Below are 14515 nucleotides of genomic sequence, written 5' to 3' on the forward strand. Positions count from 1 at the left end.
TGTTGTTGTTTTCAAAAGCAGTAGATGCATTATTTAAGGAAAGAGAAGAACTCTTGTTCTGAGACCTGCTTGAACAGCCATGTTGTGTAGTGGGTAAGTGAACAGTGCATAGGAGTGCCCCTGTTCTTTCTGGTTTGATGTAGTAGTAGGCTTATGCTAGTCTCAGGCTTTTTGACTTGTGTCTGCTCAGAATTTCTTTTAGTTTATGTCCATTCCTTCAGTACATGAAATTACTCTCTCCCTAGTACTGGTTGTGCGTTCCTGTTTCAGGAAAAATCCTTTTAGTTACAAATCAAGTCACCATTTAAACTGTTGGTTTTCAGCAAAACAACTAGTGAGTACTTAAAAGAATAAATTTCAGTCCAAGTTTTAATCACTTTCAACAGACTCATATTGGTAAAATAATGCTTTCAGTTGCTGTCCCTGTTTTTTCTACAGGAAGTAAATGCAAAAAAGCCACTTTCAGCCTCTGGGAAAGATGACTGTGAGGGAAACAGGTGATGAAGGCAAGGAAGAAGCTTTGGATAAATTCTGAAGTTCTACAGTGCAGTATTTTGAAAGATGTGTTTCTCAGGGGTTTTTTACCTTCAATATTCTTTCCCATTTTTGAAGGCTATTTGCCCCACACTTGTTTGTGAAGGGCAGGATTTCATTACCTGTTCATTGACATTTTATGCCTTGCAGTATCCCCCTGGTCTGTAGCTACTGCTGCACAGACCCTGGTCTCCCATAAGTCTTGTGTCCAACTGGCAGCTTTCTGGGCCATGCTAAGTCACCAACAATGGAAGCCTGTATGCAGGCAGCTGGGTCCCAAAGTGTCATTTTCTAGTATCTGAACATTATTCATAAATTGTGGGAGGAAAAAAAATAAATCGAACAGACCTTCATATACATGACCTTTTCCTCTGTAAAAAACAAAACTGGCCCAAGTTTCAAGTTGATTACTTTATTTCAATAATGAATATATTTAAGAGCTGTGTTCCTATAAGAACAATATGTATTCAAATTAAATCAACTATTACGTTGCAGAGTATACATCTGAATGAAGCTACAATAGAAAAATACACATAGCAACCAGTGCAGGTAATAGAAGATGTAATACTTGTGTGTATGCTTAATGATTTTGGCAGTTTTGTTTTCTTTAGTTTCTATGTATTTTCTATCATTTCATCTTCCATTGCTTCATATTAATGGACACTGATTTAAACCTACAATAGATTTAGATATGAAATGCAATTACATAAATATTTATTGGTAACTTTCACTGGGCACTTATTAGGAATGCAGTTTTAACCTACGAAGCACTAACTGTAGTCTACAATGCATAGGCTAAAACTAAAAAAATAAAATAATTAATCAGACACTTAGATGACAACTTGAAGAAATGGTCAGTTTAAGTAATAAAACAGTGCAATTCAGAAGAGCCTTTTATTTCCCTAAGTGTGGTTGGAAATACAATCGCCACACATTCATTTTAGTAATTTGTGAACAATTAATATCTAAAATCTAACTGAGCTACAATTTATTTCTATGAGGCAACTACAGTACAACAGTTAAATGTTCACAGTAGTTTACTATGAGTTTGCTTTGGTGCACTGCCCTTAATAGGCATCCAGGTGTTACTCAGGCAAAAGATGAGCTGATCAAATACAACACTGCTGCAATACCAACAGAAAGACTTGAAATTCTAACATGAGATGTGCAGGACTACCTGAGATACCAGTACTGAAGGGCTTTCTTTCAGAAATTAGACTTTTTTGTTTATGTGTTTATTTACTCATTTATTGTACTGCAAAATCAATGCTGTTGCAGCAGAGTTTACGTCAAGCACCGGTGACATCCAGTGGTCACTTGTGCAATCTTAGATGTTTCTCTGGGAATATCCCTTGTTTCATAACATTAGTCTAACTCAAATTTGAAATCCTCTTTCTCTCCCTCATCTACTCTTAATTCTAATGGTTTGGATGCGATGAGCAATTCATGGCATGGAAAGAATTTCCTTATTGCTATTGCTCTGCACCGTATTGATTCTACAACATCTGCCCCCTCCCACATTTCACATACCTTGAACTCCCAGTGTTTGGTAAACCTTTCCATGACTGCCTAATCCTGTTATGAAAATAAATTATTCTGTGAGTGAGAGAAGGAAGATTAAAACAAAATAAAAAACAAACCAAAAAAAAAATCAAAAAAACTATTTGGATAAACAGTCCTTGCAACTTCTGCACATGTTGGGTTTTTTTAACAGCAGTGTCTCAGAAATTCATTAACAGCAGTGCTCAGTGTCCAAGACATTATAACTCTTTATTTGTAATTCTGATGTTCACTAAAACGAAACCAGAAGAGTTGAGCTCAAATTAGGTGCTTGGGAGAAATAATAGAGTCCAGCATACAGTTAGGGCATCCTGAAGAACAAGTAAAGTCAGAGATCTTGTTACTTCACATAAAATAAGGAAAACATCTAATAAAGCTACTTTTTATGTTCCTTTCATTCAGCTGTTGGTCAGGGATTGCCAATAGAAGTTTGTATAATGTACTGCATGCAGAACCTAATTGGCATTAAGTAATGGATTGCATCTATCTAGGTAATTGTGGCAGGTGTTATTAATTTTAAGGCAGTTATACTATGAAGCAGAGCACAGGATCCTTGAGTGGCATCTTAGAGCTTCAGCGCCTAGCAATTGGTGAACCAGACCGCGATCCAGGTCGGGACCCAGAGCCTCCCTGTGGAGGGAAGAACAGAGTTAGGTTCATTAAAAGTTAATGTGTGTTTGGGGCTATACATTGAAAAACATCAATCTCTAGTGAGTACAACAAAAAGAAGCGAAGAAAAGATAAAAGGGCTGAAGCCTGGCCTATTTTTACAAATAATAAGAAAACAGCAAACTAGCAGAAAAGAATTGTGACAATTCATAAACCTGCAATTGAGAAAAGAAGCGGTTTTATAGCAGAGATGATCCAAGCTAAAATTTTGGTGTTTCATTCTTTGGAATTTAAGATTAGGCCAACTGGGTGTCTTGTCCCTTAGCTTTAGCAACTATTTTAGGCAAATCTTGAAGATGTGCTTATGACCACAAATGGGAGATGGTGTGGTAATTGTTACTGTAATCAGGTGATGTCTGAACTGCTTACTTCAAAAAAAAAGGCATGTGTGTACTTTGGGGCTTTGTTTTCTTTATTTATATTCTTCTCATCTTTCAGCGCTGCCTCCCTAGTTTTACAGAACTGTTTCAAGGAAAAATCAGTCTAATTCATTTGGTAGTTCGCTTTTTTTCCTTTCAAAGATATCTTAAAGAGTGGATAACTTTTTTATTGTCAAAGACTGTAGATCTGTATAAAGAAATAGTTGTTAATGCCTCCTGCTGTAAACAGTGGGTCTAAATCAAATGGGCCTGAATAGAACTCTGATATGAATTCCACAAGTTATAACAGCTGGGAAAAGACTATCTAAAAAGTAGAACTGGTATATGTATCTCTCATATATATATAAATCCAAGTTAAAGTAGCTGTGATGATTATGCAAAAAAATATTGAATTTTATTGAGAATCATTAATGGGTATTTTCAGATGTTCAAATGAAATTTTACAAATAGTGTTAGTATATAGCAATGGAATTATTGATGTATCCAAACTCCACTAAAAACTACAAGTGCACAATGTGAAAATTAGACTTAAATGGTAAACATTTGATTTTTACCTGTGCCTCTAAAGAGCTCATTCCTTTTCTTTAATTGCAACATAAGAATTCTTACTACCTCCTTGAAGTTTTCAAGCTGTTGCTCGGTGTTGCATATATTTGAAAAACAACTCTACAATGGAAGACACATAACCTAAACCATGTAAGAGATAAAAATGTGGGGTTTGCTACAGGTGAAGGTGCTGTTATGTCTCCTGTTGCAGAGAGGAATAGTAAGAGTCTGAGACTGGGATCTCAGACCTTCCGACTTGAAGGTGACTGCTGGTTGCATTCTTCATGTGCGATTAGTATGGTAGGTGATTTGTTTGAGTGAATGCTTTACTACCTTCGAGGGACAATACAGTCTTCGTCAAAGTACCTGCCAGTGGATATGATGTGTCTGTTTCCTGACACAATATGAAAAATCCTCACAACTGACCTTTCTTCCTGTACTGTTTTCATTTATTGGCTGTCTTGGTGGAGCTGTGCTGTGATTTGAAATGGTGATCTGAGCCAAATTAAAGATAATCTGACCAAATGTTCATTTTTCATATGACACAGTTTTCCAATTTGCCTGACTTAAGTGGTGTTGCAAGTTGCTGTACTGACATATTTTAGGAGTTCTCCCACCTGGAGTGGGAACAAGCAGGACTGCTCAAGTTGTTATTGCATCTCAGCCAGGTGTATGTGTCCATCACTGCCTTGTACTATCATACTGCAGTTGATCAGTTTGCTTTAATTTTCACTATTCTAGATAATTTAGCAGCAATAAGCTGTGTCAGCTCATTTGTCTTCTGTATTCCAGCTCATTTGTGTGTTCAATAACAACACTGATCCTGGTGCAGGTCTTTGTGGGACTTTGTGGACTTACCTTCTTTCCTGATGGTAACTGTGTATTTTTACCTTTGTTTCCTGTCATGTAAGTAGTCACTAAGCCATGAAATAACCTTCTAGTTTATCCATGCAAATCTAATTACTTCAGAAGCTTTAAGGAAGTGTGGCTGTTTCAAACATGGCAGGTTCTGGAGAGGTTTGGCTTCTCTTTTTCCTGGACTCAATTTTTTTGTACTTAAGAGTAAGTTCAGTTGTACTTTACCAGTTTAAAGATTCTGGAAAGAGTGCCCTGGCCCTCATGATAGGATCCCTTATGTCCCTTGTGAGCAGATTTATGCTCATAGAATTTTCCGCTTCCATATCCTGGCTTGTGTCCTTCACCACCCTGCAAAGAAAGATTTTCATGTATATTGCAAATTGTCACATTCAAATTGTCATATATACATTGTAATCTTTGTTTGTGATCACTGAAATGTAATACTCAAATGAGGAATTTGGAGGTTGTTGGAATAGAACAATCTTTTATGTAATAAACAAGTGAAGAAACAGGTTAGGAAATGATCTGAATAGACTCAAATCTGAGGGAAGCATCAATCTGTAAAAAATGAATTCACAATCAAAAAATGAATACTTGGAAGGTTAACCTGCATGACAAAACTTAAAATGTTTTAATTTCACAAGTTCTAAGATGTCAAACATATCAGCTAATTTGTGGTGTTCTGATAAGGAAAAAAAGCTTAATGGCTTGAAGACTTTGGTATTTTGTCTTAAAATGCCAGTAATTTACAGGCCATCTTGTATAAAATCAAACCTGTGGTAGAGAAGTACAATTTAATTAGTTCTGAGACAACTGTGGAAAGAATTCGTCTGGTAACTGTTTAGGCAGATCACTTTTTTACTGACAGGGGTTGCAAGGAAAGGTGGGACAAAATACTTGGATTAGTGACAGTGTTAGTTTTGCAGACTGTATAAGAGCAGTTTGAACTGTGGAATAAGCACCTATCCCATCCCAGCCCTCCCTCCCATTTTTGTCCATCCCAGAAAAACAAAAATGCAACAGATGAGTCTTCTAGAACTCTTAAAGGAGAGCTTTGCCATGCATTGGATTTTGCTCCCTTTGTGCTAAAGCAAAAGAAATTATTGCTGCAAGAGCTGTCAAGTTGCTGGATAAGAGCAAGCAACGCAATTACCCATCTTAAAGTGCTGTGGAAGGAGGGAGGAAAGTGGAACGGGAAAAACAAAATAGCAAAATTGAGACAAAACAAAATTATCACGTTGCCGCAGCAGCTTGAGGCAATGGAGCAAGATATGCTTTGGCCTGGCAAATAAAATGGCTGTTACTGAAAGCACATTCATCACCTACCCAGCTAAATCTGGTGAGGGATAATCCTCTTCCCTGTACATGCAAGAAATAGAAACAATGACATGATGATCACTATGGAACATAGCATCTGGGTGTGCCATACACAGAAGAAGATGAAAAGGCAGCAAAACTTATTAAATAATGGCCAGATAATGAGGCAGGAGTTGAAAACAAGTCTAGAGTCATTTCACGAAGCAAAAAAAGGTCAAAATTCATTGTTGTAATTACAAGAACTGACTTTACTAGCCATGGTTTGTCAGTATTATGTATTGCAAAAGCCAACTGAGCTTAGTAAATATAAGGACAGTTTCTGGTGGGTGAGGCTTGTTTGAAAGCATTACGTTTTGTTAGTTTATTACATAAAGCAATCACAGCACAAATTGAATATAAAAATCCCTATGAGTGGCTTTGATTTGTCATGCCTCAAGTCAGAAAGTGCATGAGTAAGAGAACCATGGCTTCTATGTCTTAGGCCCTTGCTTTAAATTACTCCCAATGATACCTGTAGATTTTTACTTAGTGTCATTAAAGACAATGAATCAGGCTCGCAGTTGAATTAGTATGAATTAGCCCATAAATGGACGTTGCTTGAGCCCCTGAAATTGCTTACCTTTGCTTGCATTGGGGGAGGTGTACGGGGTGAGACCTACAAAGCAACATAAAAAAGTTGTAAAATGAAGGCAAAAATAAATTTAGGAAGTCATCAAGCCTTTTGCAAATTATCCAGGAGTTAAAAATTGTAATTGCACTGAGAAGCTCCTCTGCTGTCTTAGGATTTGCCTAGAACACACTGGATTTATGTCTGTCTTTAAGCAGTGATAATTCCTGAATACTGCCAGTGTTGGAGACACAAGGACAAAACCCGTATATGATGAAGCTGTATAATTGACATCGTTGCTGAAATTTGACTGGGCTAATGGAGAGTTCCACATGCTTTTTTGGTAGCATTAGAGTATTGTTTGTGTTCCTAGGTAAAAATTATTTTTATATTTGAATGGCATAATGAGTGCAAAGGCACAGTACAATTAACGAGGCTCAAAATAAAGAGTAATGATTGGGGAGTGATGGTTGCTGATGGATCCTAAAGAAAATATTTCATTTTACTGCATAACAAGCGAGGGGGGACTTACAATGTTCTTGAAGAAGTGGACTACAGGGTTGTCATCAACAGGCCGGCCATGCTGAGATCTCTGGGGGATGGACCCAACGTGGTGGCTGACCCTGGCTGCATGTATATCCTGAAAAACAGAGCAGGCATATCACTGAGTCAGCTGGGAAGGACAGATTATCAGTGATGGTATGAGGAGTCGTTTTCACCAGGAATGAAGCGAAGAGAAAAATGCCTTGGAAATGTACAGAGATTGCACCCTAAAGTTGTCAGTGCTATGAAATGGCAAATACAGAGTGTGTATATGGACATATGTTGTGCATACATATGGATGCACATGTTTTTAACATTACAGCTCAGTGTGGAATTAAGCCTGTTACTGGAAAGTTTAGGTAGCAGAAACCTTTTAATTTTACCTAAGTAGGGAACTTTTCTTGAGGAGGATAGTAGAATGTAATTTTAGAAATTAAACCAGAAATAGAAAAAAACCTTAAAATTATGTTGGGTCATTTTTCATGGTAGAGCAGGAATACATCATGTATCATTTCTCAGTTCCCAAAGACTACATAACATTGATGAACATAACACTACAAGAACAATGTGGTTTTTTTTTTTAGAATAAGGAAATCAATTGAGGCCGACAATACTTTCTATTTTCAGTAGGGCTTCCTGGGCAAGAGTCCAAATTAAGTCAGATATATTGTTTATAAGATTGATCTCCATAGGAGAAAAAAGCAACCAATGTAGAGAAGTTCAGCTGGTTTTTATCAGGGTTGTTTTTTTGCCTGCTGATGATATGTAGATACTGTTTTAAAAGCAGGAAATTCTAAGTTTTATGGGATCTGTTGGATCTCTGCAGTGTCAGGCAGGCAGCCCTACTTATACTTCTGCAGCAGTTTCTGCTTTGTCACTAGTTCCAGTGTTGCCAAAATATCCTCTGTGGCCATGATTAGGAAGAGAGAGCCAGTAAGCTGCCAAGAGGTGTTTAGGGCAAGTTACTTCAGCCATGTGTTTGTCTTGGTAATGTACATTCAAATCGCCCATTGCTTTGCCTTTGAAACCAGCTGACTGCCTTGTCATTAGGATAAATAACATGATAAGTGCCAGATCTGAACATCCATCATTAGCAGCAGAAACTGGTTACCATCCAACTGCACAACTATTAAAGCGTGTGAAGTAGAAAACTTTAAAATCAGTTTTGATTGCCTGTGGGCTGTGGATTACCACAGGCGTGGAGAAACTGGCATAATAGGGTTTTAGAGTTTAGATCAGGTTGAGTTTCTTGAATTTGGCATTCTGATCAATTATTGGGTGATATCAACTTGGCTTATTGAAAAGGTCATTATGCTGTAAATACAAAGTTTCTTCTGCCTGCAGTGCCAAACATCACCACTGTCTTTGATTGTCTCCCCTTTTAATGTGAATGAAGCAGTAGCAAATCTAAAGTAATTTTTAATTACTGTTCTGAGTTTAAACAATGTGTTTCCTGATGTTACAAATAAAGTGCTTTCATTTAATCTTGTCATCAGCAAACATCATATGTCTTCAGGATCTTTGATATTATTCTCAATTTATGACAGGTAATTTACATGTTTCCCTTCAATTCATTGTTGGAATTACTCTTTCACCTGTAGTTTGTCCAGGTTTTGGATCCTAGGGGCAGAGAGCAAAATCCAGTGGTGTTTTGCTGATCTTGCTCGTATTTATGTGATAACTGATATCTATAGGTGTTAAAAGGTAAATTAGAACGGATTCAGAATGAAAAGAGAAAATATATCTGGTTTATCCTGCTAGGATAGGTTACTGGGATGGTGTGATACAAGTGGACTTTTTTGAATGAAATCATCCAGTAGTCATTGTACATTTCATTAATACATTCAGATCATCACCATTTATCTTTAAATATTCTTTAAGTCCTTGGCCTTAAATGATATTCTTATTAAAACCTAATAGGAATAGAGAAGAGCAACCATGTTTTAGGAAGGGATGAAATTTACTTCTTATTTCTTTGTATTACTGGTCTCTATTGCCCAGCAGCTGCAGCGAGTTCTCCCTGCATCTCTCGCAATGTTGTAAGGAATTTCAGTCTTGAGGGCATTGCCAATAGAAAGTATCCTTGGCTTCCATATCTGTGTATTTTGAAATGCCCTTGCAAAGTATAAGTTGAATTCAGAGCCCTTGGGTACTGCTGGTGAAGTACCAGCATCTCCATTAAAATGGAGATGCCTCTGTTTGTGCCCTTAAAGAAAATTTAAACATACAATAATTTTTCAGTAACTGAATGGGAGAACACTCAGCTTTTCCTGTTCCCAGTTATCGTTATGTTTGACCTTAATAAAGGATCCCTACTAAGTCAACTCTGCTGTACATTCAAAAAAGCCAAAACCAACCCTTAGGCTCAATTATCTTAATAGATAAAATTTGCCAGTACTGGAAATCTAAGCAGTAATTGGGAGATCTCATGACACAAATGCAGTTTGCAACTTCACTGTGAAATTATTAGTTTTAAAGATTAATAATGTAACTAAGAATTCTTAAAAATACATGTAAAATCTCCACAGTTATCCTGTCACGCGGAGTGATTCAATATTGCAATGTTTTGCAGTCTTTTCTGGTGCTGCAGAGGAAGGTTGCACTGGTTTACTCTGTCACCTACCTTAGGCATGTCAGCCAAAAAGAGTAACTGTGAATACAATGCAAAGAAAACATGCAGGTATTTTAAGTCTCAACATTAGTTGGCATGGCATTCCCTGTATTAGCCATCTACTTTCACATCAGACTAATTACATTTACTGGCACAACCTGTATTAACACCTTGAAGGAGCTATAAATAAAAAAAAATAATTTAAAAAAATTGCAACTTCTTTAACAGTATGTACTCCACTTGGGGTTTTCTGCAAGATTATTACACTGTGTCTCACCTAAAAATCCACTGCGCAGGCTGGAAGGGTTAATGACCTTTCCCAAATCTTCGCTCGCGAAGACTGGCCATTATATATATATATATATATATATATATATATTACATTTCCAATTTACCTGTAGATACCTGTGTGTGTGTGTATGTGTATATATATATATACATGTATATATATATGCACACTTTTCGGTGTTGTGCAACAGCTGACTCTGGGTATAAAAATTGTTGTTAAGCAGGCTTGTATTTAGTGATGAAATCCCATGAAATCCATCCCTGACTTCGCTTGCTATAAACACGGTATGTCAGATCTTGCAACTCATTAAGGGAGACTTTTAAATGCATATTATAAGCTGTCAATGGGAGCTCTCATCCTCCACAAGGGGATTGCTTATATCTGAAGATCCCATATATGTGTAAATAGAAACATAAAGCTCTAAATCCTACTCAGTTTGTTATAAGCTTTAGTGACAATAACAGTATTAAAATACTTTGGGTTGGGACTACTTGCATTTACAGCTTTTTTTTCAATCCCCTTCAGTTATCACTGTTAAGTGGTTTTGTTGCCTACTTTAGGATGTGAGATGAAAATCTAAACACATCCTATGCTGTTTCTCTACTGGCAAAATCCAAATACATATGAAATAAGAAATAGCTGATTTAAAATGTAGTCAAACTAAGTAAAGATTTTTGACATTCATAAGAATGAAAAACAATTAACATTTCCTTGGTCCAATGGATTTTCTTCATGAGATGCCCAGTGAGTCAGTGTGCATGAATTTAAAAGAAATCATAAAAAAACCAACAAATTTTAGATTCCTATAGACATGAAAAGTACATTTAGATTGGCTTAGAAAACCAAACTGTTCCGCAACCTACAGGATGTAATGCTTACCCAGCCCCACCCCCCCAACTAAGACATTTTCATCCATACTGGTAAGACTAAAATTAGCTTTTAAACATCAAGTGATGAAACACCTCTCATCAGGTGAGAGGCTGAAAAGGCTGAAAGATTATTTGTAAGCTACTCAGCTGATTTTGTATTAGTCCTCGAAATGGATTCTGAATCCAGACTCTAAGGAAATTCCTACCCAGGTTTGAATTTCTGTAGTTAGTACCACTTCGAAACAGTATGCTAAACAGGAATTGAGACACATCCTTTCAGTAAGTCTTATTCGGTGTTTACATTTTGGTTTTTGGTTTTTTTTTTTAATGAGGAAATTTTATTATATAGTTTGACTAGAACAATCTGACAGACACTTGAATATAAAAATTGCTTCATCTTGGAATTTGGAGGGGCTTTGTGTTCCTGGGCGTAGCTGGCACTGTGTCAGAGCCCTCCAGTGCTACTAACCCAGCCTCTCATCAGGCAGCAACAGAACATACAGCACGTGTCATGTGAGGATGTATTTTTCAGTGCTTATTCTAGTAGCAATATAATTTCTGTGAACATGCACTACTAAACCAGAGCTGTGTTATACTGGTGTCATTGCTTCAATCTTCATTCATGTACAACCCAAGTACCAATTTGCTCTTTGTGATGGTGTTTGTTCCAGGCTGTTCACAGCTTGCTGATCTGTTAAAAAAAGCAATGTGGATACCGACATCTTCCCCACTGGCTGGTCTGATGGTGCCATTATAGTTAATTACCAAATTCAGCAGGCTTTTCTAATCACTTTAAAAAAAATGGGCCACACATCCTTGTAATGGTACTGATAATTTTTACTAATGTGGAAATTAAGACAGAAATGAAATTACTTGCTCAGATTGCCCTTACAGAGGACAACTGGCAGCAAGAGAGATGCAGAGTACAGGAGATTCTGCCTTCCAGAGCTGTGCTGGGATTGTTAATACAGTCTTTGTCTAGAAATAGGTGATAAAAAAAAGAGGTAGAATTCTTACCAGAGCGATGGGAATAACAAACATGTCAGTAAAGACTAGAGATGACTGAAAAGTAAGAAATGCAAGGAAGATAAGAAAGATGGCACGAAGGAGGAAACAATGGAGAACACCATCAGGAGAGGCGCCAGTTGATAATTCAGAACCACATTTCCCTATAACACACTTATTCTTAGTGCCTTGTTCACAAATTAGCAGGTGAAAGAATTACTGGAGAAAAAAAGAAGAATCAAAGACAGTTGTTCAGGAGAGAAATTCTGGTTTATGATGGAACCAGAGTGAGAGACCGGTGCCATCATACCTTCTGGGTTTTTGCCCATGACCTCTTTATTCCATTGTTGTGACACTTGATAAGTGATTTCAGAGGCACAACCCAATGCTTTAATTTGCCTTTTCTTTTCTGAAGCATTTTTCTGCCCAGCATAAATCATGTCATTCAAATATTTTTCATGACAGAGGTTCTTTATCTGCTTGGACAGAGCCTGTGGTGCATATTCAGTATTGTCCTCTGTGTTGTTTATCAAGTTGGTATTGATGGCGTAGATTAAACCTTGTTGAAATGATCCATGGCTTGGGGGGGGTGGTTTTTGGCTGAGCTTTTGGTTTTGTTTGGTGGTTTTTTTTGAGAATGATCACTCCAGCAAAAAAGAGACTTTGGCTAGTATTCTCAGAGTAGCTTCTGCTACCAGCAGATTTCACAGCATTAAGGACTTAACTGTACATGGTCAAGATACAGAAGCATCCTAGAGCAGTATTCACCATGATAAATTTCTACTGATCACCTGTATATATATTTGGTGGAGATGCATCTGTTTGTTGGTGCTGCTACAGTGAAAGAATGTAACATTGTGGATATGGCTATTGGTAAGAAAGCAGAAATTTCTAAATATTTCAAAAAGTCCTGTTCCCGTTTCATACAGTCATGCAACTCTTAGAATGAACAAGATAGGAATTTTTAGGAAAACAAAAATATAAATACCAGGTGCACACTATCCCTTTATAGCTGCTGACCAGAAATAAATAGGAGAAAAAACCTTGATTTCTGGAAATAAACATTTCATCTCTCAGACTGCACACACTCACCCACCCACAAAGTATTTTATCAGTTCTCAACTTCGAAGGGACTGGCCCAATTTTATTTCTTTTCTGCCTTCAATAGGTAAGCAAATGACAAGCAAAACTCTTGTACAGGTTGTTAAAAGTACTATTGCCTGTATCAGCATAACTTGGAGAGAGCGTAACAGTAAGGAGAGTTTACTATTACAAAAAAATTAGACATGGCATGGTTAATAGCTTATTTCTTTTAACAAATACTGTCACTGTGAGGTAAAAATTCCAACAATAGAGTTAGTATAAAATAAGGAAGACAGATCACCCCAAAGCTAAGGCTTGTACAGCTTCCAAGGCACATTAATTGTATGATGTATCATCAGAAAGGAAAAGGTAGATGCATCATAAGCAAAAAGTTAAAGAGAGCTAAGGCTCATCTTGGGTCTGCAGAAGTAATTCTGTGTTTTACAAATGTTTTTAAAATTGCTTTGTAAGAAATTCAGTAAAATCACCTGAAAATGGCAGTGGACGATTTTTTGTGCAGCTCAAAATGAAACCAAGTAACTTTTGAGTGAAATGAGTAACAGAACATGTCTAACAGGAGACCATTTCAGGAACAACATAAGATATTTTGCATGACTACACAAGATGAAAGCCAGAATTGTCACTAATGGTATGTGATGACAGAGGTACAAAACAAAGTCAGTGGGAAAAAAAATGCTTTTTGTCTCAGTTTTCTATTGGGCAGTGTTTACCATGGTACAATCTCAAAACAACTGAAGAACAAAAACATTAATTTTAGCATCATAAGATGTCAATTGCTAAGGATAATGCAGTACTTCCTTTACAAGGAAATAATATATGTGATGGAAAAAAACCCTCAATATAACAGATTTTAGTCTAAAACTGTTTCTTTTTTATCAAATTGGTTCATCTGCAGAGAAATAAACAGATGGAGAAAAATTCAATGTTAGGTAGAGAAATACCTCATGTTACATTTTCACTAGATCTATTTGACTTTCTCCCTGCCCCTCCCACTTGTTTAAACAAACACACCCCCACCTCCATATATAGCAGTAAAATTAAATCCAGACCTTACTCTCAGCTGGGGTGTGGGGCCCTGCAGGTGAAAATGAGAGGAGTTGTTGAGAACAACCAAGGCCAGTTACCACCAAAAGACCCAAAAGCTGGCCCTCCAGCAGCCATGCCATCAGGCTGAGGCCCAGGCAAAGTGCACCAGCAAGCCTGGAACTTCACCAAGTGCTCAAAAGAATCCTTTGCGCTCTTCTTCAGCTCCCACTTAAACTTGTTGTTATTACTACTACTATTATTATTATATCATACCTGTGGATAGAAGACTCTAGAAAAAGTTAGGCAAAAACTGTACTGAAATATCCTGTTTGTTAGAAGTTCAATGAAAGGGGGAAACCTTTTGATGCAAACTGATTAGAAACAGAGACCTTTAAAATGCTTCAGTTGATTAATGTGTATTTTAGCCTGAACATGTTGCTAACACACTTCTGAATTTAAGAGGCAAAAAGAGACCATATAAAAGACAGTAAAAGCAGTGAAGCCGGTTGGCTTTTCCTGTCTGCCCAGTCATGATTTTCTCTTTAACTTGTAATACAAATCAGCAAGCCCCAAATACTTTGTCCCATTTCTGAACAA

At 37.1% G+C, this 14515-nt stretch overlaps 1 protein-coding gene across 2 annotated transcripts in view; it reads right to left on the reverse strand.

The window, feature by feature from the left end:
* Positions 1-930: 930 nt before the first annotated feature.
* LOC114000755 (myelin basic protein) overlaps positions 931-14515 on the reverse strand; it is a 114600-nt gene continuing 101015 nt past the window's right edge. For both annotated transcript variants that reach the window (XM_027745303.2, XM_039381443.1), the window contains 5 exons: positions 7004-7111; positions 6484-6519; positions 5874-5906; positions 4773-4895; positions 931-2724 (listed from right to left, as the gene is read on the reverse strand). In XM_027745303.2, coding sequence (XP_027601104.1) covers positions 2668-2724; positions 4773-4895; positions 5874-5906; positions 6484-6519; positions 7004-7111 — 357 coding nt within the window. In that variant the 3' untranslated portion in view covers positions 931-2667. The remainder of the gene's footprint in view (positions 2725-4772; positions 4896-5873; positions 5907-6483; positions 6520-7003; positions 7112-14515) is intronic.

This window comes from Pipra filicauda, unplaced genomic scaffold (genome assembly GCF_003945595.2).
Source record: "Pipra filicauda isolate LSUMZ 115617 unplaced genomic scaffold, ASM394559v2 scaffold224_size1409572_pilon, whole genome shotgun sequence".
In the NCBI taxonomy this organism is placed as follows: Eukaryota; Metazoa; Chordata; class Aves; order Passeriformes; family Pipridae; genus Pipra; species Pipra filicauda.